The sequence below is a fragment of the Mugil cephalus genome, chromosome 1 (assembly GCF_022458985.1).
Source record: "Mugil cephalus isolate CIBA_MC_2020 chromosome 1, CIBA_Mcephalus_1.1, whole genome shotgun sequence".
Taxonomy (NCBI): domain Eukaryota; kingdom Metazoa; phylum Chordata; class Actinopteri; order Mugiliformes; family Mugilidae; genus Mugil; species Mugil cephalus.
Window position 1 is genome coordinate 31,427,447 of NC_061770.1, and position 27,051 is coordinate 31,454,497.

General features: G+C 39.9%; 2 protein-coding genes across 2 annotated transcripts; one reads left to right on the plus strand and one right to left on the minus strand.

Annotated features, from left to right (window-relative positions):
- Nucleotides 1-689: 689 nt before the first annotated feature.
- On the plus strand, nt 690-6,995 carry LOC125016117 (myelin-oligodendrocyte glycoprotein-like). Its single transcript, XM_047598314.1, has 7 exons — nt 690-873; nt 2,458-2,799; nt 2,896-2,925; nt 3,021-3,056; nt 3,402-3,503; nt 3,948-3,986; nt 4,400-6,995. Exons 1-7 carry the CDS (start codon nt 792-794, stop codon nt 4,522-4,524), a joined length of 756 nt encoding a protein of 251 aa, XP_047454270.1. The 5' UTR covers nt 690-791; the 3' UTR covers nt 4,525-6,995.
- A 3,343-nt stretch (nt 6,996-10,338) lies between these two features.
- Nucleotides 10,339-24,356, minus strand: LOC125005375. The gene is made up of 9 exons (XM_047580735.1): nt 24,309-24,356; nt 22,830-23,007; nt 21,678-21,819; nt 21,436-21,579; nt 21,119-21,202; nt 18,218-18,273; nt 12,048-12,308; nt 11,695-11,955; nt 10,339-11,036 (listed from the first exon to the last, which is right to left on the minus strand). The coding sequence occupies exons 1-9, from the start codon at nt 24,354-24,356 to the stop codon at nt 10,849-10,851; spliced, it is 1,362 nt and encodes a 453-aa protein (XP_047436691.1). The 3' UTR covers nt 10,339-10,848.
- Nucleotides 24,357-27,051: the final 2,695 nt, after the last annotated feature.

The window sequence follows — 27,051 nt, forward strand, 5'->3', positions numbered from 1 at the left end:
TGTTAATCCTTCACATATTCAAGGCTCTAGTACCACCAAAGCCCCATCATCCTACTGTTTATTTTATGAAAAATAATTAAATTTTTGTCTTTTTTTTCTTTTTTTTTGTAAAAATGATTTAAAACTTAGTATTTTCTGACTTGCATTTAAAGGGTTAAAATCCGTAAAACTCTTGAAATTCTGGTCATTTTGAGCAGGTCTGAAGTTGTGGAAGTGATTCAGCTATTCTGGACCTGGAGATGGTAACTATAATCTTTGTTTTGGTGACAGCAGCATGCTGCTGTTTTACTCTTAATTTCTATAAAAATATGATAAAATCAAATGTGACACGAATAAATATAAGATACATGAATTGGTAGAAATTAATTTCATGTGAATTTGAGCCATTGTTCTTGATTTCATCTCGTTTCTTGTTATATGAAGATGGTATGATCACATTATTATTTATATTCATAGAGATGTTGTCTTGTTATAATACAGCATTTAAATGTGTCTTATCTATTTTCTATGTGTTTCTATTCTATTGTTTCTTTCTATGTGTTAATTATTTGACGGCGTTAGTGTCAAGTTACTGCTTGGTTGTTGTTGGTTTACTGGACTCCCTCCTCAGTTTGTGAATGACTCATCAAAGAATGTTGGCGTAATAGTTTAATGGAAACGCGTGACTTGTTGAACGTCCTCTTCCGCCGTTCACCCCTCAGTTTTTTAATTCGCGTTTTTAACAAAGCAGTGGTGCATCCCGTTTTTTTTTTGTTTTTTGTTTTTTTTTAGTTCTTTATCGCTCGACAATAATGTTCTGTTGGAATGTGAAGTTAGCGGAACTTTTATTTGTTTTTTCCTACTTCCTCGTCTGTGCGAAGCTTCAAAGTACAGGTGAGTCTGGATCTGTTTGGATTCAGCAGCTGATCTTTATTTGTTTTGGCATTAATTCAGATTCTTCTCACGTGTCCGTCATTCGTTTAACATTAACCAGAGAATCCGAAACATCCCAGTAGTTTCCCATGTTGTTGTGGCGTACTTTTTTTTTTTTTACTTTCGATTTTCGAAGCTGGGCGTGAATCAATCCAGTCGCTGCTGTGAGCTCCTTGTTAACTAAATGTTTGTGATAACAGCTGATCAGTGTCTAGACTTGAACTTATCTTTATTGATCCCTTTGGCATGACTTCCTCAGGGAAATTATATTTCCAGCAGCTATATAAAAAAGACGAAATAAGAGAAATAAACAATGTACAAAATAACGATAAACTTTTTTTTTCCCGCATTTGTCTGCATTTGTCTGCATAGTTGACTATGCAGTCAACTATAACGATAAACTCTTAACAGATTAAATTGCAAATTACAAATATTGCACAGTGGGTGAGTGACTACCACTACTCTTTCCCTTCCGTCCTCCGTGGCCTGTTCCTTTTCCTCTGGTTGCTCATGACGGTGTGCAGAGGGCGGCTGGTATTGTCCATAATGTCCAGCAGTTTGTCCAGTGTCCTCATTTCTGCCACCGTCACCACAGAGTCCAGCTTCGTGCTGACTACCGAGCTGGCCTGCCTGATGAGTTTATCCAGTCTGGATGTGTCGTTCTTGCACACCACAGTGTAGAAAAGGACACTTGTGACCACAGACTGATAAAACATCCACAGCAGTTTGCTGCAGATGTTGAAAGACCGCAGTCTCCTTAGGAAGCACAACCTGTTTTCCCTTCCCGTACAGGTGGTTGGTGTGTGTCGTCCAGTCCAGTTTATTGTCCAGCCACGGCCCTAGGTATTTGTACGATCCCACCGCCTCCACCTCGGCTCCCTCCAGCACGAATGGTCGCGTTCTTGGTGTAGACCTCCCAAAGTCAATGACCAACTCCGTTGTCTTAGAGGTGTTGAGCTGTAGGTGGTTAATGTGGCACCACTCAGCAAAGTTCCCCACCAGACGCCGGAGTTGTAACAGAAGTCCTAGGTGTCCAGGGTGAAGAGATGAGGGTCCAGCACTGTGCCCTGGGTGGCCCATATGCTGCTGACCACAGTGTCAGACATGGTGTCCTTCAGCCTGATGTACTGTGGCCTGTCGGTGAGGTAGTTGGACATCCAGTCTACAAGGTAGGGGCTGGATGGAGTTAAAGGCGCTGGAGAAGTCCAAAAACAGAATCCTCACTGCTCCGCTTCCCTTATTCAGATAGGAGTGGACAAAGTGTAGCAGGTAGAGGATGGCGTCCTCCACACCAACACCTGCCTTTTATGCGGACTGCAGGCTGTCCTGGGCGTGTTGCATCTGGGCCTTGTACCAGGAGCAACTGCTTCCATAGATGAAATGAAAACTGACTCAGCTCCTTTATTGAATTGTTAGACTTGTCATTTAGAGTCCTGTCATCATCATCAGTCCTTGTTCACTTCAAATTGTTCCTCCCTAGTGTCGTAGATCATCATCCTGTCATGTAGAAGACTCCTAATCTAAATTCACTGTTTGTTTCTCCAGTTGAGCCTGAGGTGATCGGCTCCGATGAACCAGTTGTAGGAGTAGTTGGTGAAGACGTCATCCTGCCGTGTCACCTGAAGCCTCCACATGATGTGACAAGTCTAACAGTGGAGTGGAAACACTATGAAAAGAACACTGTTCACTTCTATCGTAGTTTGGACGATAGTGTAGTATCTCAACACGAGCAGTTCAAAGGCAGAACTTCTCTCTTCCGTGATGAAATGATTCATGGAAACATTTCCCTGAAACTGACCAATGTGACTACAAATGATGCTGGAGATTACACCTGCTATGTTCGCAAACGGAACAGTCAGGTCAAGAAGGGGAAACTTTCCTTAGTTGGTGAGTACAGCTAATGGTGAAACATTTTACAATGAAAGAAGAATCATTTTACATTTTAAACATGTCAATGTTTAACTCACTTTTTCATTTCAACAGTTCAGGAGCAAAGAAACATCAGTAGTTCTAGTGAGTGTGAATATTTGTTTTTACATCTCACTTCAGGTCAAACTGTTCATTTCTTTCATCACATATTTAATGTTTTGTTTCATGTTCATTATCAGATCAAACTTCCAGAGGAGAGGAAGAACGTGACAAAGGTAAGAACTGAAAGAGAAAGTTCCTCAAATTTAACTTTTAAACCAGAGAAGTGAGGGAGACATTACATAAAAAATGAAAGAAAACACAGATATAACTTGTTTTGAATGTCAAGACATTTACCACCTGCAGGACTGAAACTGATTCAAGATGTTTATGCACAGTGTAGTTCCTCTGATGACCACTAGAGGCTGCTCCATCGTGACAGACCTCCACTCACTCTCCAGTTTTTCCAGCATGAAAATAGTTTGAAACTGAATCAATGGAAGTTTGTCAACTGTTAATATCTGCTCTGTAGCTTGTTTTATCTCAGTGGACTCAACTCAGTGTCTCTTATATTGTTCTAGATACTGTGACTGGTGGGATAATAGGTGGTGGTGTTGGTGGTGCTGCTGTTCTTCTTGTCATCATTGTCATCATCGTCATATTGATTTGGAAACGGGATGAAGGTAAATCACCCCTTTCTTCTTCCACACATCTTGACATTAAACATAATGTAGAGGATGTGAAACCATCCGTCCACTTCAACCTGATTATTCAGCTCAGTTTCCTCAGTTTGATTCATGATGACGTCAACGTTTGGTTGGATGTAGTCAGGTGGAAAACATCAAGTTTCTCCATTTCCAGTGTAGTCAGTCAGCTCTTAGCAGTAGTTCAGTTTGATCAAAGACTGTGAAGCATAAAATCACATCCCAGTTGTTGATAGAAAGATGGAGAGAAAAGCCATTGACTGTCTGACTGATTAGTGTTAGACCTCAACTTCTGTCATCACCAGTAACTAGAGACATCACAACCAGGACAGAGATGATCCAGACTGACTCTTTACATTAAATGACCTCACTTTTCTTCATCCAGTTCTGACCATCAGTCTTGTGTCTTCTTTGTTTTCTCAGTCAGAGACTTCTTTCACCATGAGGAAACACCCCAACAAGGTAATCCTATGGAAATCACAGACATCAACAGCTGTGTCATTGTTTGTTGAACCAGTGGTAGTAAGGCTGCCTCCAGTCGTACACCAGGCTGCTGCCTTTCACTATCCACCTATAACTCCACCCAGATCTATTCACAGGGTTACAGTGTAATAATGAGACCAACATTTACCTCATGTTAAAGCAAGAATTGTGTTTTAAATTAACGTTTTTTACTCACATATACTGGTCCCAGTTATTAAAAACAAAACGCCTACCCAAAATATGAACACTTTCAGTTTCTACTGTACTACACAGTTTTCATTTCATACAGTGGATTCACCTCCAAGTAATCAAGTTAATATCTGAACTTCCTTTGAGTTTTACTCATTGACCAAACACAACAATTCTGATGCTGCTGGTTTTATGTCTAACAGATCAACAGCCACAGCAGAACGCACAACAACCGAATGATGCTGAGCAGCATGAGCTGAAGCCTCTCAATGAGTCTGCACAACACCAGGAAAAGAAAAGCCCCGCCAGAAAAAGGAACACTCGCTGATTCCATTATTTTTATTCTATGGTTTTAAATCAGGTATGTTCAGGACGTCACATAAAATAACTATTTAAATAGGAGGATGTTCTTTCTTAAGTTGCTAAGGTCTGTGTGTGCTTTCCAAATGGTGTTCACATCTTAGGCTTGTAGCCTTGAGTCAGTTTTGGAAGCTGTGAACCATCTGCTGAAAATGTCGATTTCTTTTCTTTTCTTTTTTTTTTTTAGAAACTATTTTTAATGTGATTACTTTTTTTTAAAATGCAGTCATTGAACCAAATCTGTCCTAGTGAACTCAATGTTCCACAGTTAGATTTTACTGTCATCATCTGAGCCCATGGAGTTGAAATGGAAATTAAGCGTTGTGTTTTTTGTTCTCTGTATTGGTTGAACACCACCTTGTTTTGGTTTTAGTTTTTCCACACACAAACACTTTCTGGTTTTGTCAGGGTTAGGGTTAGGGTTAGGGTTAGGGTTAGAGGGATTTAGGGTTAGGGTTAGTCAGATATGCCGCAATGCTAGAGTTTGTAAAGCTGCAGAATGAGTTAGTTCAGTTGTGACAGAGGCTGCAGACACACTGTGAAAAGGTGGAATATTTAATGTGTGCACAAACCAAATAAGATTCAGGATGTAATTCATGGGCCAGTTCATGTCACTCAAGAGTTCTCAGTTTATATATGGATCCTTTTAAAGGTAAATGAAGTAAAAAGGTAGAAAGTAACTCATCTGGTAGGTTTAGTCAAAGATCAAGGGAATTAGTTTGGTTAATCAAGATTTAGAACCTCTGAGCTGTGGACCACATCATCAGTAGTAGTAATAAATAGGTTAGAATAGGATTTATAGGACTTCATAGGATGTTTCAGCCATTACCACCAACAGGTCACCAGGGTCATCCCCAAGCGAGGACCAGGGAAAGATGGTGAGGAACAGTTTGGAATGAATGTTAAAATAAACTGGTTGTTGCTGCTGCATTTTAAAGTTTACACTGAGCCACAGTTTGGAGGGGAGAACCTCAGAGAAATAAGTTTTAGATTTACACTCATGAATCATTTAAGCCTCTCACTGTGACTCCTCTTGTTTGTTATTACTACTAATCCTTTGAGTTTGAACAAGCTGAGGATGTGATGCAGCTCCAGCTTGTTTTGGCATCACTTTAGGCTGAACTGGTTTTAAAACAAACCTTGATTGATACAGCAAAGCTCAGTCTAAAGTCTAAATAGCCCGGCTCTATTCTGAAGTCTTTGTTTAGTGGCAGTGATATCACAGGACAGGCCCACCACGTCAGCCACAGCAGGACCCGAGGCAGAGCCAGTATATAACAGTAATAAAGAATAGATGACAGTAATAGTAATTATAATAGTAATAGTAATGTCAGAATTATCTACCTATTCCCTCCTCCTCATGCATCCCATGCCTTGTAAATTACTTGATAAGAATATTAATGAAGTTACTGGCAGAAGTATTGAACGGAGTCATGTTTGCAAAAATGTGACAAAATCTGACCAGATGGCCTGAGTTTCTGTTTTTTTGTTGAGATGAGTTTTCCAGACAGATGTGGTCTGTGAGAACATTCTTCCAATGAGCCAAATTTATGTTATTTTTTGATTTCCAGTTGTTGAGGATAGTTTTCTTGGCGATAGTTAGGGCCATGAGTAGTTTATTGTTTGTTTTGTCCGGGCCAAGAGATGTTGAGTCTCCTAAAAGGCAGAGTGGGAGATGATGGGATGCTATAGCCCAAAATGATCGGACAGTGTCTCTGTGCCTGTGGCGGTGATATGTAACCACTTTCAGTCCCAGTGTGACTGAACTAAAGCACTGTAAAAACAGATACGTAGGAGATGAAGGTGAACTTTTATTTGAAGTATTTCAATGACACTGCATATTTAATGACTGAAACAAAGCCAACAATCCAATGTGAAATCATTAAATCATTAACAGAGCTGCTGTTACAAGTGAAACTATCCAATATGGGTGTGTGTTGTGTTGTTGTGTGGACAGACCTGTGAAAACTGTCCCCCTGTTTGAGCTTTACACACCTACCGTACTTACTAGTGTTTATGTGACTCTACAATGGGAGATGGGTTTTAACTCAAGGAGGACTCTGAGGAGATTGTTTCTATTACTGTTCACAGATATCCAGATTCATCTTTAATGTGTTTTTAAAGCTTTAATATCAAATAAACAACTAATCAGATGTACATTTTTATCGTATTGTGTTGCTATTCAATTCATTTTTGTGTGTTTTTTACTTCTTTTATCAAATGTGAAAATATTACTTCATTATAAATGAGTCCTATTTGTTTGCCTTGACCCTTTCATTTCCTTCCAAGTATGTTGTTTTTGATTATTGTCATCATCATATTTTTGACTATTTCTGTGATTATATGCACTTTGTAAATTATATTTTTAATGAAAGGGGTGTTGGGAGATTTATATGTATGTATGAAATGTCAGAATAACATTAAATAATGATAAAAGTTTTGAGTCAAACGCTGGATCTCTCTTTAACTGAAACCAGATGTTTGTGTTGCTGACTTACAGCTTTTATTCACATGCACCCTCCTCCCTGTTCTGATCTGGGTTTTTATTATATTCAGGACGTGATGTTTGAAAACAGGACTATTCACCCAGTTATTGTTTATCCATACTGTGGTTATTAGAAGTTTACACTTTGTCATTCAATCAGAAACAAATAGCACCCAACAACTGATTAAACACTTCCTCTGGTATATTCTGGGTAAGGGTTCCACACACACCACTAAAGGTTCTTGGTGTTAACAGTTGGTAAAGATAAAAGGTATTCCTAAAGAATCTTCCGAGAGCTCCTAAGGTCAACTAACACATTGATGGTTGATTTAATGATTTCATCTGTATAAAGTTAATAGTCCAGCAACATCTTAACTTTGCTCTCTAACATCTGTCCAGACTTTGATTTTTAACATCCTTCATAATTCTTAAGAGGCAGAAAAAGATGCAAATAAAACAAAACTCTCTAAAAAGTAAAAACTCACCCCTAGAGATGTTGATTCACACTGGTTATGTATCAGAGGACCTCTGTGTTAAGAGGATTATGGTTCAGGTAATATGTGGTGTAATTATTACTTTACAAATCACAGACATGAACATTTCATACGGGATTAAGATCACAGACGACCTCTATAGATTTGATGGTCACTTCTATGTTCATTATCACCAAAGGTGTATTTGTATCCAGCTTTTAGGATCAACCAATCACACCTTTTGAAATGATGCCTCATCTCTAACAACAGGGTCAACCACTTAGATGTCTTTAAATGTCGTTAAAGACTCTTTAAATGTTCTAAAAGAACATTTCCCAAATAAATTAACTCAAACTAAAAACACACAATAATTAAATTCCATAAAATAATAAATACCAGGTGATGTGAGCTGAGGCTAGTTTCAGTGAGCAAGAGAGCAATGAGGCCACCACATTAGCCTGCTGCTAGCAACACATACTAATAGGTAGCTTAGCATGGTACAAAGCTAAAATAGTGCTGACAATTTGTGTATCAAACATTAAAAACCCCAACTGTAACCCTAACACCAGCCACAACCCTAACCCTAACCCTAACAGCTGGTCCTCTGGTGCAGTCAGAACCACCTTGAAGTAAACCCAGTCAAAACTGTGGAGATGGTAATGGACTTCAGGAAGTGAACTCCTCAGTCCCCACAGTGGATTCATTCAGGTTCCACAATCTCACATGATCTAAGGTGGACCTCCCAGATATTCTCTGTTTTCTGTCTGTTCTGTTCTCGTCCATCATGGTCTGGTTTGGATCAGCTGCCAGACAGGACAGGGACAGACTGCAGAGAAGATTATTGGTACTGGATCTTTTATGCCTTTTATCTTAATCTTAAACCTATTTTATGTCCCAATGTGAAGCACTTTGGCTTCCCCTGTGATTTTTAAATGTGCTATAGAAATAAAGTTGATTGATTGATTCCCTCCATCCAGGACCCCCACTGGTCCAGGGTCAGGAAGTGGGCCAGTAAAATCTCCACGGACTCCTCACACGCCGGATACAACCTGTTTAGACTCCTCATACAGATCACTGTACACCAAAACCACCCACCACAAACACAGTTTCATCCCCAGGACTGTAACTCTGACGAACGGCCAAAAGGGGGCAACAGACAACAATGAAAAGACCTCAACCAGTAAGACTTCACAGGGCTGATCTCCAACTTAAATAGATGCGTCCGATAAAAGTTTCTCTTTAAACACACACAATATTTACTCATTTCTCTGTGTCTACATACCAAAAACAGCAATTTATAACAAGGCAGCTATCGAAACTACTGAAAACTACTGGTGATGCACAAATCATTTTTTTTGAACACTTTCATATCTGTCTGTTCATCCGACTCTTTGATGAAGGCTTAAATATCTCTAGTTCTGCCGACCAACAGGAAGAAATCATTTTGATTCATTAACTCATTTGTTGACAATTTATATTTTTTTTAAAAAATGGCAACACATGTTACGTTTGAGAGAGGAAATGCAAATAATATACAGTACTTTACATAAAAAGCTTGGCAAACAGAACTTTCACAGACTAAATGTCATGTAAGCATAGCTAATAGATTATATGATGTCCTGCTTCTTCTTCTTTTGTTCCAGCAGAGACTCATCATTCCAGCACCAGATGATCAGAATCTCTCTTTTTGGCATCAGCTGCAAAAAGAACAGAAGACATGTTTGTTGGAGTCTTGTTATAAGCAGAATATGAAACAACACACTACAAAAAGGCACCGACTCAATAAGTTCTCCTGGCTGGTTTCTATTATTTAAATCAACTTAAGATAATGAGTTAAGAAATTTCAACTTAGTGAGTTCTTGGTGTTCCAACTTAAGGCTTAAGCCAGTTCAGTGGAATGGAAATTTCAACCTAACCTGACAATGTGCTTTTGACCATTTGTTCCTGTTGTGTTGATGCAGAGACTGACTTCCTTTGACCTCTTTAGCCACAACCACTGGTCTGTATCACAGGAAGAGTTACTGGTTTGTTGTCAGCCTTGCTTTTATTTAGGTCAATCACCATGGAAACCGTGTTGACCAATGACACCAAAGAAGATTGATGTGAAATCTGAGGTCTCTGTGTTCTATGTGTGATCAGTTTAACTCAACCACATCCACCACAGAGGTAAACTATAAGTAAAATTTCACAGAAGAAAGTTTTCAACTGTAAGAACAGAAGTAGATTTAATAAGCAGAATGTCAGTGAAAGAGAAAAAAAAATTGGAAAACAGAAACTCACTGAATGATGAACTGCTGAGCTTATAAATTCATAACATGAGAACAACGTGGTACAAAACAACACCAGGACCATGATGGAAAGCACACAGAGCGATTTCCTCCCCTCACATGATCAGCCAACAATAATTAAGCATAGATTCAGCTCTTTAGTTTAGATTCAACCAGCACACATTCTGTGATAAGATTATATTAACCTGATCAAACAGCATGGGAAAAAAACATGATCTGCAGAGCAACAAATTTCGGATTTGTGTAGCTGGATGTTTTGTGGTAACAGCTGATCAGTGTCTACAGCAGCTTGGAGGAAATTGATCCCATTCCTCAGAACAGAACCGTATTAGTTCTGAGATGTTTCTGGAAGACATTTCCTCCAAGTCTTCAGTTCTAAATGACAGTTTAGGTTTGGACCAGCACAGAAATAAATGTCTGCCCTGCTGTCTGCACCTTTTCATCAGAGTCATCTTCATCAGATGAGGAGTTTTCTTCCACGTTGTCTTCCTGCTCTAAATCAGTATCAGACTCATCTTGGAAGAGTAGATCCAGGGCCTGTTGGACATTCAGTCATTGAAATGACAGCCCATACCTACCTTTATAATCTTATGACCCCCACCACATGCACATCCCAACCCAAACAGATTCTAATTTGTTTGGGTAGGGAAGTGCAGGTGCAGATCTTGTGTCTGTGTGAAGGCACTGTCTGACCTCTGGATGACTTCTGTTCTCTTCTGTTCCCATATATGATCACTCCCATGTTGTTTGTTGGTATTTCAATATTTTGGGATTCACCTGCCCCTTCAAAAACCAGCAGGTGTCCGTGTTTGTGGGAACCTGGGCAAGTGTTTTCAGAACAGAGTTCTCATGACAGCGGTGAGTTTCGCTTGGACTTTGTCAACTCTTTTGCATTAACATGCACACAAACATAACATGTACACTGTCAGTGTTTCAAGATTTTACAAAACAGCAAATTTCCTTTATTTGGCCCACACTGGTAGATCTAAAATCTATTTTTTCTAAGGGAAAATGCTTTCAAGTCATATTTTGTTCAATATCTACATTTATCTTTCCATTGTAGTTGTTTTCTTACCTCGAGCACACCTTCGGTACAAGTACACAGCCAGTATGAGGATGACTGTGTAGATGACAAACAACAGGATGAAACCGATCAGCCTGGTCAAAGTTATGGGAGGAGGAGGAGGAGGAGCAGGAGGAGGAGTGGTCGAAGCAGTTGGATTCTTATGTCTAACTGTGAAAAAGAGAAAGAGTTTAAGAAATCTGTTAATACCACAACAGTGTCTTTAGGATCTGAATGCAGCTGGAAAAACCTCATCCACACTATCAATAATAATCAATACCAAATCCTGAAAAGGGGTCAAATTTAAATCTAATGTTGGGATAAACGTTTTGAAGGCATGAATCATACATATGTCTGCATTTCCAAACCTCCTCAGACAACCTTACCAATTCTTTATTGATCCAAAACAATCAATTTGAAAATCGTGGCGATAGAGAAGCAGCTGGAAATACTAAAGAGGAAACACTACTACAAGGAGGAACAAACACAGCTCTTGTGCTCTGTAATAATTAAAATAAGTGAAAAACAATAGGTGTATAATCCAACATTTCCTTGTAACTGGTGGAGGTAGACCAGAGCATTGTATTAATTAAATGAAAACACCAGTGAGTCTGGAGGAAGTGTGGGCGGGGCATCAATGTTGTGGCTCCGCCCTCAGACCATACTGATCAAAAAGTCACAACATGGCTCCTTCTATATCCTGGTGAAAATTGCATCAGTTTGGTCAATGAGAGGAAGTGGAGACGTGTTGTACATATCTATATACATTCTATGCTAGTTACATTTCTGGGGTCAAACTGAAGCAGAATCACAAAGCAGAATAACTCACCACTCACTGTCAGCAGGCTCTGAGGTGACGCTCCTTCTGAGGGGTGTTGACACTTATAGAAACCTTCGTCCTTCTTGGACACGCGTTCGATGGTCAGCTTCCCTGAACTCTCCTTCCCAATGAAAGCACCATCTTTGTAGAAGGCAGCAAGGAAGTCTGACTTTATTGGTGATTGCTCATCTTTCCTGTAGGAGCAACCAAGTGTCACGTTGTCTCCTTCCATCACAGGATACGCAGGGCTCTCCAGGATCACAACACCATCTGACATGTGGAGGGACAAAGAGATAATTGAATGGTCATCATCCAATGTCCAATAAACAACAACAAGCTCTGTGCACATATCATGGTGTTACCGGTCACTGTGATGTTGATGGTGTTGCTGCATGCCCCCGTGGTGGATTGACACCAGTACGCTCCAGTGTCCGATCTGTACGAGTCCTCAATGAGGCAGGAGGACTCCACAGGGAGTGCCCAGCCTCGACCACACTTCTGAGGAGTAGGTGTCGTAGTTCTTCTGCTCACTGTCCAGCCAGTGGAGTTTGCCTCACACTTCAGAGAAATGGTTTCATACGAGAAGAACTGAGATCTGTGGGGAGTGATGCTCAGTGTCGCTGCTAAGATAGAGTCAAACAGAAAGAACTTATGAATGTGAAGCTTCTGTATCTATCTATTTAAAGCTGGAACCAGGGTCACAGGACTTGTGGATGTACCCAACCAGTCCAGGTGTTGAATTTTATTTATTTTATCCTACATATTAAATGCAAATAGTCATCAGCAGTTCACATGATACACCCTGAAACACTTTCTTTGGCTCTGTTCAGTCTGATCACTAGTGTCCATCCTAAAGTCCAGGTGTGAACACTGATCTGGTGTCAGTCCACATGTAGATGTGGTCTGGGACACATGTAAGAGGAGTTGAACTCATTCATTCAACCAGGAAATGATTGTCTAAATAAACAGTGAGAGCCTTCACAAGACTCTGACCTTGGAGCTGGTAACTAACTGAAGAAGAAACAAACCTAAATGAGAATCAACTCATTAGCTTCCAGGGTTCAGTTCTAATCTGAGCTTTGTCTCTCGAATAAAGGAGACTTCCCATCTTGTTCCTAAATCTGGATCATGTCCCAATGTCAAAAAACATCTGTTCCTGGTTCTGATCCAGTGGCAGTTAGAGATTCATTTGAAACAGCAACTGATACAGTATTCTACAGTGGGGAAAAAATCAAATTCTTATAAAGTATATTTGTCTCATTTCTAGTCAAAATATTTCATTACACTTACTATAGACACAACTGCCTAACAAGTACCATTTCAGCAAGATATAGGGACATGTTTTAAGACAATACCACTTGAATATCTTAAGTGTCTTGAAAACATCTTGTTTTGAGTCATATGTCATATGAAACAAGCTTTTTTGACATTTGAAGAGGCTTCTAAGCTGTTGTGTTGTTTGCAAAAGATAAATCATCTCGTTTCAGGAATTAGACTTGGAAATAAATCTTGTTTAAAGGAAAGCCTTAAGTTTCAACGGAATTTGACGAAAACTCATCAGATAGTGACTTTCTGGAGTCTCCGCTGTTTGCCTCATGGATTCCCGGAATGTTGAAGTATTCCTTTAATCAAAATAAAACTCCAACAAAATGGAATAAAATACAATGATGCACAAAGCCAGGATTTTTTAATGTTCAGTTACATAAAATTAATTTCTGCCATAAATCCCTGTTGTGGAAATGGCAGCAGTCTATGGTTCAGAAGCATTGGCAGTTTTACACAAGGGCCAACAGGGGCCAATAGTGCCCCTGTAAAATTGCTCCTGGCCCCTGTTGTGGCCCCTGTGCTGAACAGATAATAGATTTATTAATTTCTTACGGCGGCTCGAAGATCGGAACTAACTAACTACTTGAAGTGCTACACACACAGTGTTACCCTCTATTTTTATTGCGCTTAATCATGGTCTTGGTCTTGTTTTATTTATGAATAGCAAAGCTACTGAAGTCAGTAAACATGAGGTCATGCTTGGGAAATGGGTAAAATAACCAACAGCATGTAGCTACTTGTTTAATGAAAAACTTGAACGGCCTTCTGAGAGAAGATGCTACAATCCTCTCCATTTTCTTCTTAGTAGGCTATCAACATGAAAAGCAAGAAGGACGTTATGTCCTTTTTTTATTTTTATTTATATGTTTCCTCCTGACTGTGCATAAATAAAGAGTGAGATGATGAGTGTGATTTAAATAAAGATAGTGTGGTTGTACATTTAACTCTCATGCTGTGAAAAAGAACTACCACTGTTCAGAAGTGGTCAGGCTGTCTCGCTATTTTACGTTACTGCGCGGGCCTCATTAAATATTAAACGAAAAATGAGAGATGGCACTACTGAGCACATGGTGACGCTGCTACTTAGTTACACACACACACAAACTGATATCAGCATGTAGAGACACGTTAATTAACACTAAGTGTCGACACAGGAACTTAGAGATGGACCCTTGTGATTGGATCGCCTGGGATGGTCTAGATGGGGCCTTATTTTACAGAGCAGAGTTACAGAGCCTTAAAGAAGCTAGTTAATGAGACAAAGTCTGAGGGACTAAAGGAAAAATATAGGAAATAGTACCAAGAAACAAACAAATCAGTGTAAAGGAAAGTCAGAGCAGACAAATATCTAGAAGGAGAGCAAGAGGAAGTCTACAAGGTCAACGAAATTTTGAGTGGCAAACACAGATGAACAACTGAGGCACCAATAATAGACAAAAAGTGTCAGTTCCTGCCAACTGAGTCATAACAAGAGGCTCTATGGGCAGAGCACTTTCTGGAAGTTGCACCACAAACCACCACCCAGAATAGAACCAGATGTCCAGCATGCAGAGAATGGACCTGGAAATTACCACTGAACCACCAACTAAGAAAGGAATTGTCTTAGCTATCAAGTCCCTTTACCTATTTGCGAGAAAAAGGAAATACTTGATGACTGGTCGGAAGGAATCATCATAAAGATACCAAAGAAGGGTAACAACTGAGAGAGTGTACACGGAATGGTGTGGAAGCCCACTATCATCACATCTCATCTTCCATAGCACTTAATCCTCACGGGATCATTCCTATGTTCCCTGGTTCCTATGTTCCCCGCTTTGTATGTGACTGGGGACCCTTTTCTTAAAAAGCGGTTAGACACTGGCTGCCTTCAAGAGGGTCATATTTACCACCTTCAAAGGAAGAGTTCATGCACAGCCCTTTCTTGTTGCCTTCACCACCTTTTAAGTGGAAAGTTTCGTGGTCAAGTTGCTTTTTTAAAATTGCTACCATGAGCTCATGATAAAATTATCAAAAACAAAAACATCGTTTATGACATTACTTTCCAGGAGAAACTTTCACGAGTTTAAGTCAAGTTTAATTTATTCTAGGCTGGTTCATGAGAAAAAAAGCACCAATCAGAAAAACTTTAATTTCCAATGCTAGAATCAAGGATAGAACAACACCGCCAGGAAAAAGAAAACGTTAGTTACTTACAGATCATCAAGCAGAACGATGCAATCGCCATCGTGCACCAATGTGTTGTACCTTCAACATGTAGTCTATCACATCCTGGTCTGAAAGACAGGAAATTACAAACCACTGCTCATATATAAAAAACTTAACACCTCAAACAATATATCCCTTTGGTGATAGCCACAGGTGTAAACCACCAAGATGCTGCACTTTGTTACATTTTCTATGTGTAGATGTGCAGACCTTTATTTGTCTCGTTTGACTTCACTTCCTATTGACCTTCTCATCTCCTTTCTATGCATGTATGACTCAAGAAGTGGAAAGTAAACTTTCATCAGTTCCACATGAAACAAACATGGGGGGCTGGGGGTATAATATCTGTTAACATGGGAATTAGCACACTTGGCCTACATTTAGCACAGTAAGCTTATGGTTAGCACAGTCAGCCTACATTTAGCACAGTTAACCCAGAGTAAGCCTACATTTAGCACACTTAACCAACATGTAGCACAGTTAGCACACTTAACCCACATTTAGCACAGTTAGCATACTTAACCCACACTGAGCACAGTTAACCCACATGTAGCTCGGTTAGCATACTTAACCCACATTAAGCACTGTTAACCTACATTTAGCATAGTTTGGTAGAGTTAACCCACATTTAGCACACTTAACCAACATGTAGCAGAGTTAGCATACGGTTAGCAGAGTTAGCTTACGGTTAGCACAGTTAGCCTGTGTGTGAGAAAGTAATTCGTGCTTATGCCCGTGTGTGTTTGTGTGTGCATCCTACAACTCTCCATGTGTGTGTATCTGCAACTGTAATAACATAGTTATGTGTTTTGTGTGTGTGTGAGGAGGGCGCACTTATGTATGAGGGGCCGTCAGGGACATTATTCAGAATTATCATTCACTTACACTACCGAAATGCTCTCATACACACTACTGAAATTTCAGTGTAACAGGAAGGCGGCTCAAAAGAGGAAGTGTAGACTATTTTCTTCTACGGAGCATTCTGAGGACACACGTGCTGTTTACATGGTGGATGATCGCTGGAGGGAAGGGACAGTGCTTAAAATGAATCTTCATCCGTTCCTCATTGTTTTTTGTTTATTAGTGCAAACTTTATTTTATGACGTGAAAGGGAATGAAGAGGATGTAATAAGTTTTTTTTTTTTTACAAGCGCTTTGCAGTGTATTGAATTGCTTCAATAATTTGACCAGGAAAGGCTTTATAGAGTGCTTGATGACTATACAAGAACTATATCTGCTCTTCATGCGGTGGTGTCCAGATATGATCCTTTGAATAGGGATGTGAGTCACCTACTGGGATCACTGCACAGGTGTTTTCGCAATTTGCTTCATGCACACGAGGCCAGACAGAGGTCTGCTGATGCAGATTTGTTACCCCCAACAACCTTCACTGGTCTCACTGGCCATCCCAGATACACCATAACCACTGAACAGATTTCTCACCTTGTGTCCATTGGCATGACATGGCAGAGAATTGCATCCTGCTTTGGGATAAGCAGAAGAACTCTGTACAGACACAGACAACTATTGGGAATTGAACCATTACGATATGCAGTTATGTCAAATCAAGAACTGGATATCCTTGTGACTGTAATATTACAGAGGACTCCAAATGCAGGGGAAATATCACCCCAGTTCTCAAGTCTTTACATTGGGAGCTACAGGATAGATTTTGCTACTGGTTTACAAATCACTGAATGCTTTAGAGATGTACACTGGAAGTCCTCTTAATTGTTTTAATGTATGTATGTGTATGTGTGTATACATGTGGACACTACATGCCAAAAGTTTGGAAGCAACATCAAATTGATCAAAGTGAATAATGCAAACTGTGATTTGTCTTTTTGTACCTTTGCACTGAAGTTATGACTCTTGAAGGCTCGAAACACCCTTAAATTAAGCCCTTCTTTTCTTTTGTTGACATTTACTCAGCGATGGTCTGGTAACACCGATGTCTACCTAAAGGTAAATTGAGGAAAATGGGGCATATCACTGAAAGGTCTGATTGTGCAGTAAATGTGTCCCATAGAAGTCATGCTGGTTTTTAATCCAGCAGTGTGAACAAAAACTTGAAGTTGCTTCCAAATGTTTGGCCTTTTTATTTCTTGTACTTTTTTTTTTTAGTAGTAGTAATAAATGGGATAGAATAGGATGGATAGGACTTTATAGGATGTTTCAGCCATCACCACTAACATCAGTGTCATCCCCAAGCTAGGACCAGGGAAAGATGGTGAGGAACACTTTAGAATGAATGTTAAAATAAACTGGTTGTTGCTGCTGCATTTTAAAGTTTACACTGAGCCACAGTTTGGAGGGGAGACCCTCAGAGAAAGAGAAGCAGAGAAAGATGTTTTAGATTTACACTCATGAATCATTTAAACCTCTCACTGTGACTCCTCTTGATTGGTATTACTACTAGTCCTTGTGTGCACCTGCCCATGTTTGCCTGTAACAATGGCAAGTACTAATTATTGTACCTAAGGATAAAGCTGTTGATTGAGATGAGTTGTCCAGACAGATGTGATCTGAAACAAGGTTCTTCCAATGAGCCAAATATATATAAGTTATTGTTTGATTTCCAGTTCTTGAGGATGTCAAGGTTCTGTGTATGCCTTTTATTTTGTGATCATGTTTTAGAGTTCTCTGTTTTCTTTTGTCAAGTTTCTTAGTTTTCATGTCTATTGTGCTTCCTTGTGTTTTTGTCATGGACAGTGATTTTAAACTGGATCGTCAAATTGATACTGTACTGTAGTTAAGTTTTTTTCACCTAAAGTGGCTGGCAAAGGTGAAGCCTTCATTACATCTCAGCTGGATTAATGTAACACACTGTGTTTGGGGGTCAGCCACTCCTCCCTTGAACGCCTCCAGTTGGTCCAGAATGTGTGTCTCTTCACTGGAACACGGAAAACAGAGCATGTAAACCCCGTTCTGGCCTCGGTTCACTGGCCGCCCGTGCACTTTAGGGTCCATTTTAAGATTCTTTTAAAATGCTCTGCCTTACCTCTCTGAGCTTCTTCATCTCTGCACTTCTGCTCGGCACCTACTGATCCTTTGTTCCTGAAGGTACCGAGGTCCAAGCAGAAGCTCAGAGGGAACAGAGCTTTTTCTGTTGCTGCTCCTAAATTGTGAAATAATCTACCACTGCACATCAGACAAGCCGCCTCGCTGCCCATTTTTAAAACCCCTTTTAAACCAATTTTTATTCCATGGCATGGAAGTCTGCCCTCGATTGGTGCTTTTATTGCTTTATAGTATTATTATCATTTTACTGTTTTTATTCTTTGTTTTATTGCTTTTAATTGTGTTATGTTGTGTTATGTATGCACTTTGTCTCGGCTGTAGCTTCAAGTACGATATAAATAAAGATGAGTCGAGTTGAGATGTCTGTCCAGGTCATGTGTTGTGTTTCCTGTTTTATTTTGTTTAAGTTTCAGGATTTCCTGTCTTGTGCCTCCCTGTCTCTTGATTATTACTTGGTTTCTCCTGGTTTGATTGCCCTGACCTGTTTCACCTGTGTGTTGTCATCCCTGAGCCCTCTTGTGTATTCAAAGCCCTGATATCCCTTTCTTCCTTGCCTCGTCGTTAATGCTACTTACTAATGTTATTTTCTCCATGTCACATTCCTTATCGTCACATTCCTTTTCTCCATGCCATGTCATGATTCTCTTTGTGTTTTGTATTTTCCTGCCTAGCCTGCAGCACTTTTTGTTCATTTTCATAAAAAAAAATTAAAAAAAATCCCTGGGTTTCCCTCACCTAACCACCTCACTCTATAAGTCTATTGATTTGATGCTCCATTCCATGTTCATTATCACCAAAGGTGTATTTGTATCCAGCTTTTGGGATCAACCAATCACACCTTCTGAAATGACGCCTCATCTCTAACAACAGGGTCAACCACTAAGATCAGAAATTTTGCCTATTCCTCGCTTAGAGTTCTCCAAGAATATTATGTATCACCCTTAAGCTAACACTCCTTTCTAGGAATTTTTAGTCTAAGTTAGAAGCTCTCTAACAGGAAACTAGTCGTCTCTGGAAAAAAGAAATCTAATGAAGCATTCCGTTATGAATAACCAGACAATGAAACTATCAGTTCTGTTTAAGGTCCCCACACCACCACCAGCTTCTTCTTTTCTCTACGTAGGCGAACTCAAAAGACAAACTCTCCCTGTAATGGGGGGCTTTACATTTACAAATATTAATTTCTCTCATGAGGACATATTATGTCTTTGAAGAACAAGAACAATTTCACCGTGTTAAGATGTTCAATTCATAAATTCAGTGTTATACGTCTTCAAATGGCGCCATCTAGTGTTGAAATCACTCTTCACATTTTCATCTTTAAATGTTCTAAAAGAACATTTACCCAAATAAATAAACTCAAAATAATTATATACAACAGTTAAATGCCAAAAAATAATGAATACCAGGAAATGTGAACCAAGACTAGGTTCAATGAGCAACTACAGGGAGCAATGAGGCCATCGGTTTAGCCTGCTGCTACACATAACAGCAGTTAGTTTAGCATGGCATGAACAGGAAATCATCAAGTTATGTATCAAACCTAACCCTAACCCTAGCCCTTACTTGATATTTGATATATTTGCTCACATTAGATAATCCACTTTTCCACATTATGCAGACTGTTGTTCCCCAAACTTAATCCACCAGATGGAGCTAAGGTGGCAATCCATTTCCTGCACAATGTGGAAAAACACAAGCAAATCATTTTATTCATTTTTATTATGTCCAGGTTGAATAAAAAAAAAATACAACTTTTTATATGTTACAGTTGGATGTGGTCATTGCAGATTCATGTATTTTAGTTCTCTGTGAGTATGAGTAAAAAACAGCGTATGAAATTTATAAAATCATCACTCTCCCGGTCACAGGAGAGCTTTGTGACTTTCAGGTCTTCTCAACATCCCTTCAAAGCCCACAGTGCAACGCCAGCATCATGGCGAGAGATCCGACACTGAACTCCACACCAGTAACTTTTCCGACGCCACTTCTTTCAACAGCTGAACATATGCAAGGAAGAAGCAGGAGGAGTTCTTTGAGTTGTTTTATAGTTGTTTGTTGTTGTTTAAGTGAAGATATCAGATGGAGTTTACCTTGCACATCGATCACCACGGCCGTGTTTGTCCAAACCTCTGCCTCACTTGTTGGAGCTGTTCAAATATCACAAAGTCAGATATTAGAGGATTTTTTGATATTACTGCATGACCAGACATTTAAACCAAAGAAACCCTCAGTATGATGAACCACAGTAGGTGCAGGCAAATCATCTTCTACTAATGTTTGTGACAGTTACTGTAGGGCAGCTCAAAAGATTCTGATCAGTGTCTACAGCAGCTTGAGGAGGAATTTGATCCCGTTGCTTCAGTTGTGAGATGTTGGTGATTTCCTCTCATGAACTGGTGCTTCAGGTCCTTCCACAACATTCCTCTTGAGGTCAGGACTTTGACTTGGACGGTCCTAAACATTCATCTCATAGACGCATGTCCTGACATTTTCTTTCAGAATTCACATTTCATTGGTACGTCGTTGATGAGCAGATGCAGCAGAACAGGCCCAAACCAGGACATTAGCGCCCCCCATGTTTCATGGAGGGATGAGGTTCTGATGCTGGAATGCAGTGTTGGTTCATCTCCAAACATGAAGATGCCCAAACATTTAAACCAAACTATTCTACTCTGGTCTCATCTGTCCACTAAACATTGTCATAATTATCTCAGAGTATTATGAAAAAAAATCCACATTTTCCAACAGCTGTCTGCTGCAGATGTAAAAGGACACAATGAAAACAGTGTCTAAAAAAGGAGTTCTAACTGGATTACAAAATATTGTAATCCAGTTTAGCATTTAAAGCTAACAGGAAGATGATCTACAGCTCACATACCGAGGGTAGTGTCGGCTGTAGTTTCCAGGGCAGTCGTAGGCAGTACAGTTGAAGTTGTTGGTTGTTGAGTTGTGGTGGATGGTCCTGAAAACAGAGCCAACAAACAAGGCAAACAGAACAGTGAGAAATGTTGGAGGAAAATAATTAAATATATGAACAAATATCAAAGTGGTGACTCACTGGGGCCAACGCTCACGGTCACACATCGCAGATCAGAGTGATACTTGGTTGGACTGAAAATAAAACACGTTAAGATGAATGCAAAGCTTTACATGATATCTATATATTATATATAGAAGAATTAATACTACACTGACCTATTCTCTGCCTCCACTACGAAGCAGATGGGATGGTCTTCTCCATCCTCCAAGTCAGACGGAGTCCAACTCAGAGTAAACTGTCCTGATCCTCTGGGTTGGTTTACAACACCATGCGGCCCACTGAGCAAAAGCTTGGTAATTCTAAAGGACAAAATCACCATCAGCAACAGAGAAAACACCGTGGTAAGTCAGCAGATATTTTGACAGGTAAATGTGTTGCTTTTGTTGGTTTAACTCACACAGAGTTGGCTGTGTCTGCCAAGATGTTGATTTCCAGAGTCTCGTTAATATAGGCGTAGAGCCGAGCTCCATTTACTGGGGTTGGAAGCAGAAACCTGGGCAAGTAGTGTCCTTCAGTGCAGGATGGCACTGCAGGGTCCACTACAAGAAAACAGGAGCTTTAATCTAAATCTTTAAATCTGCAAATTAGATTTTAATGGAAACAAACAACTGGTCACTGTTCTACATGGGAGCTGTGCCCACGATCTCTCCCATGAGTAGACAACCAGGATGGATGCTGAAAGTCTCTGGTATGGGCATCTCAGAGTTGCATCTCTACTTTTTGCAGATGATGTGGTTCTGTCGGCCTCATCAGACCCTGAACCTCAGAGACTGTTTCCAAGGTCCAAGGACATGGTGCTCTGCCAGAAAATTGTGGCCACTTCTCTCCGAGTTAGGGATGAGTTTCTGTCCCAAGTGAAGAGGTTTAAGGATACTGGAGTAGATACTGATGAAGAAGGGGCTTAGGTGAACATCAATACTCTCACCCATCGTTGCAAACTTTGGGCAGTGATTGAAAGAAATCCATGGGTTGGTTGAGCGCAGCTGTAGGATTGGGGTATAGTTTTATACAGTTTTGGGCAAAGGGATACCCTGGGTATTTTAGCTAGAGGGGGCTCTCAGCTGAGGGACTAGCATGCATTAGTCCCTAGGCATGCTAGAGTTCTTCACTAAGTCTTGTGCCACATAAACCTGACCTTAGGTAAGTGAATGGAAATAGATGTATGAATGAATTCAGTCTGATTGCAGACATTGTGTTTGTAGAAGACATTCAAAGTGAGGTAAGGTTTAGTGTCTGTCCAGCTGACAGTAGTAAAAGCTGTCGGATCAGGAAATACTGACAATAACTGGCAAACAGTTCTCACCCAAATTACTGCAAATTTTCAAATGTCTGCAATATATATTTGCTTTAAGCCATACATATTGTCACCAGAGGGACCTCTGGAGTTCATGCTTAGCCGAGTCGCCCCACCTAACCTATGATAAGTGGATGGAAATGAATGAAGTTTGTCACTCAGGCAACAAGCTCAAGAGGAAGAAGTCGATGCAAATACATGATGTTTCCTCCGGCTGTCTTTATACAGATGAATAGAAAAAAAAGAGCCACCTACCAATGAAAGCAAACCTCAGAGGTATTTTGCTGAGAGCGTCGCTGGGAGTCCTCGTCGTCTCCTGGCCATCACTCTGAATGAGTAAGATGGTGTCTGTGGGGAAGTCCTCCATCTCCAGCTGCACTGCATATGGACCTTGATTACCGATGCCGGTGGATTGAAAGGTCAACGTGCAAGTCTTCAGATACAGACACAAACATTACACGCTGCATTAGATTCCTTTTTTAGAAGGTTAACTACTGAATCGCTTCATCTACATAGCAGTTGCTTTGTCTTTTTCTAAAAAGAATATGAGGAATGTATGAGCATTTATGTGACCACAATGTGCAATGACTGTAATGTGCCTCGTTTTTATATTTATTGATTTTTTTTCTTTTTTTTTTCTCAGATATTCATATTTTCAGTTTTTAACTTGTTGCACTGTGGGTCTTAGAGAAATACATTTTCAGTCCTCCATGTCCTCCTGTTTCACATGACTAAATAAAACAGACTTTGGCTTTTAAAAGTTTTTGGTGTTAATGTGCTTTTAGTATTTGTAGCAACTAGTTGTCGGACAGAAGTTGTCGGTTGATCGATGTTGACTAGCATGACATTTAAATATGTGGTCAAGCATCTTCTTACTAAAATAATTCAAGTAAAACTACTTACTACAGTCGTATGGTGTCTGACACTTACTGACATGGTTTTGAATTTTGAGTAGTTGACACTGTTCGGTTTTCCTTGTGTTTCATGATTTTATTTTGTCAAACTCTTCCTTGGTGTTACTTGTCTTGTTTTCCGCACTTCGTTTGGTTTCTCTGCCCTCATTAGTCTCACTTGTGTCTTGTCTACCCCTCTCCATATATATATAGCCCTGCCTTTTGTTGTCCCACCTGTCATTACCTCGTACTTGCTTCTGTTCTGAGTTATTGTCTTATTTTTTTTCCTTACCTTTTTTTTGGATACCTTGCGTTATGTGCAGTGCCTTTTATTCCCTAGTTTGTACATTTCTATGAAAGTCATTTTGTGTCCAACTTTTAGCTTTATGCTACTTCACCATAACGTTTTTTGTTTTGTTTATATATTTTTTTGGTTTGTGCATTTATAAAAAACTGCCAACTACCCACAGGCCAAAGTCACACATTCATGACACCAAATAAAACCAAAACTTAACTAATTAAGTAGCATATCTGTCACATTTTAGAAGCTGCAGCCTGAAATATTGGGTTAATACTTGACTGATAGAAATAAATCCTCTGTAGACGTTAACCTTTTCAACAATTATACCCAGGTAATTATACTCTGAGTACCTCAGAAGAACATTATTTGCATAAATGTATTTCAAACTTTGCAATTCATAATTCTTATCAGATTATGACTCTGTTTTCATTTCATTTTGTTAACAAATTCTACTCCATGACATGCCACTAGTGTCACCACATAAAGCCCAGCCCAAATGATTTGATCCTAATCATTACCTGAAACAAAACATGAGGTTACATCAAACCTGTACTTGTACTCCCCCTCGCCTCTCTCACTAGGTGTCATCACTGAGTCATTGTGCTATCACTATATTGTTTTTTATAGACTCACTGGTGAGATGGTCAGAACAGAGGGCGGTGAACACGGATTACACTCTGCTGCTTCTGTACTGCCGAATCTGCATTTGACCTCATCTCCGTCAGCGTCGAAGGCCAGCAGGCTGAAGACTCTCGGACAATTTAAGGGAACTCTGTCTCGGGGACATCACAAGAAATGACAACGCCTTCCAAATAAATGTTTAATCAAACCTCTGGCACAGTCTGACAGTCATGAGGTGGGAAATCTGGTAGAAAGTCTGATTTGCTTGCAGACATTTAAACTCAACAAAGCAGCTCACCGCAGAGCTGGAAGGATGGTGGTCTGAGGCGAACGGTTGGGTTCATCTGTGTCGGAGCGAACCCTCAGGTCCACATGGGTCATGGCTCGCCAACTACTGATGCCGTTTTTGAGGTTGTTTATCCAGTCACCGCCGTCCAACCTGTAATGGAAAAGCAGTGGTGGTGAAATAATCAAGGACGAAAGTTGAACAAGGAGTTATCAAACACAGAAGAATATTGATGGTTTTTTGTCAAAGCAGCTCTTATTCCATCCAAACCTTCTAGGATGAGTTTGATTTTTACCATTTGATTGCTAAGGCCAACCTCTGCTAAACAGTGGACATTTTAAATAAACACAATGAACTGAACTTCTACAGCTCTGTTTGTTAAACTGTGACAAAACGCAGTCTTTACGTTATTTATAAAACACCTTTTATACAAATGAATTGCAATCCAAGGTGCATTACACATAGAACAAACCCCGCAGAACCCTCCCACTTCCCACCCTAACACACACACACACACACACACACACTGGCTTCAGTTTTTAAAAGTTTGGATAAAATTACATTTATGTGGCAAAAAACAAATCAAGGATTGAAGGAAAAGCGTTAACTTACCCCAAATCTTCTGGTGTCCTAATATTATTGTATTAACATTATGTTATATTATTGGGCTTCACAGTTAATTGGGTTAATACAGTGGTTAAAACACAATAATCAATCAATATGGTGTGAACTAGAAGACAGATAAAATTAACGGAGTGATGGAGTGTCACTGACCTCAGCTGAAACGGTGTGTCGCTGGAAACCTGTTGAGTCATGACTCCCTCCCTCTGACACCAGTCTACGTCCTGGTTGTCCACCACGTTCAGCTCCACACTCCCACTCCCACAGTCACCGCTGACGCAGTCCCACGTGTCTGAATCTGTGCATGAGCGAAAGCTCAGCTTGTAGTGAAAGACCACCTGCAGCGTTGTGACCAAATAATGACAAAGTTATACACTGTTGATGCGGGAATGCAATGTCTACTGAAGATGTTTTAAACGAGCACGAAGAATTTAATGCTGGAGAGAAGTGGCTCTCGTTTTTGTGCGAGGCCACACTTGGAAACCATCACTACTAATTTGAGTGCTTTGGCAGAATGATGATTGGTCTTTTTTGTTGCTGCTTTCATTTTGTGTGACTCAGAAAGACATAAAAACAAGACAATTTCACAAAAGAAACTTTTTATGACTCACAAACGTTTTAACTTCAAGCTTTAACTTTTTTAACCTGCCACTTTCACATCACATGGAACCAGTTGTGTCATAGAGTCAGGAAGTTGGCATAATGAGGAGGTTGAGGTGGATGGACGGACGAGATTCTCAGTCAAGTGGTTTATTGCGCATGTAAAAAAAAGAAAAGTTGAAACAAATGCAACTGGGCTTTCCTAAGGTTCCAGAAATTAAGCAACATCCAGTTGCTTCTATTTTTGCCTCGTGTAAGAAGATTGTGACCCTGCAGTGGCGTACTCCGGCGCTGACAGAACTCCTGTAGGCGGCTTTCAGACGATGAACAGTGTTGAATCGGCAGCAGAAGAAGTTGATGAGAGAAGAAGATATTTAGTGAGTTGTAGAGATGATACGTGAAGATAACGACATGAAGTGGGAGTAATCTCCACTTTTAGGCAGTGACCAGTGGGAGCTTCCCTCCACCATTTTGTTTCCTTACCAAAGACACTGACTGCGAGCTGCGACAAGTGAACATCTTCATATTTGGGTATAGGACCAAAAAAAACAAAACATTGTGCAGCTTAGTGAGCCGATCATGAGCCAAGAAGAAACCGAAGAGCAATCAATCAGCGGCATTCAGCTCTCTAACAGTCTAACAGAGCCTCCTACTGTGAACCATTGGGCGTTGGCTGGTGCATTGAGTCCTAAACTTAACATCAAACACCACTGTTTCCATGTTTTTAAGTTTTTCAATATTGTTCTTTGTAAAAACAGCTGCTGTCCAACCTTGACTATGTGCACTATAAATATTTAATTTAACTTAAACTTAGAAACAAAAGAAAAACTCTGTTTTGAGATAAAGAAGTTGTAACTAATGATGTATTATTAATGGGTTAGGGTTAAAAAAAATTCATTTTAACGTTCTCAAATTTCAACTTGCATTTCCCAGCACATTTGAAGTTGAAAGCACTAATGTCTTTGAATCTACAGAAAATTTTCATTTTTCTTGACGACTGATGGCAAGAAACCTCAGATGGATTCAAGTGACACCCGGATTGTTCAAATGTATTCACAAGATGGACATACATTTAAGTGTAAATTTTTTTAAGTGGGTTTAAGCTAATGGGGCTCTGAACAACCTTTCCCCAGTAACATTTGAAGTCAACGTTTC

What these genes read in the sequence shown, in the direction of transcription:
- LOC125016117 (XM_047598314.1), top strand. Translation starts at nt 792, where the DNA reads ATGTTCTGTTGGAATGTGAAGTTAGCGGAACTTTTATTTGTTTTTTCC. An exon ending in TGCGAAGCTTCAAAGTACAG is followed by an intron (nt 874 to 2,457) that starts GTGAGTCTGGAT and finishes TTGTTTCTCCAG; the next exon opens with TTGAGCCTGAGGTGATCGGC. An exon ending in TGAGGAAACACCCCAACAAG is followed by an intron (nt 3,987 to 4,399) that starts GTAATCCTATGG and finishes TATGTCTAACAG; the next exon opens with ATCAACAGCCACAGCAGAAC.
- LOC125005375 (XM_047580735.1), bottom strand. Translation starts at nt 24,356, where the DNA reads ATGACACCTAGTGAGAGAGGCGAGGGGGAGTACAAGTACAGGTTTGAT. An exon ending in TACAGCCGACACTACCCTCG is followed by an intron (nt 18,274 to 21,118) that starts GTATGTGAGCTG and finishes CGGTACCTTCAG; the next exon opens with GAACAAAGGATCAGTAGGTG. An exon ending in CATCAACATCACAGTGACCG is followed by an intron (nt 11,956 to 12,047) that starts GTAACACCATGA and finishes TCCACATGTCAG; the next exon opens with ATGGTGTTGTGATCCTGGAG.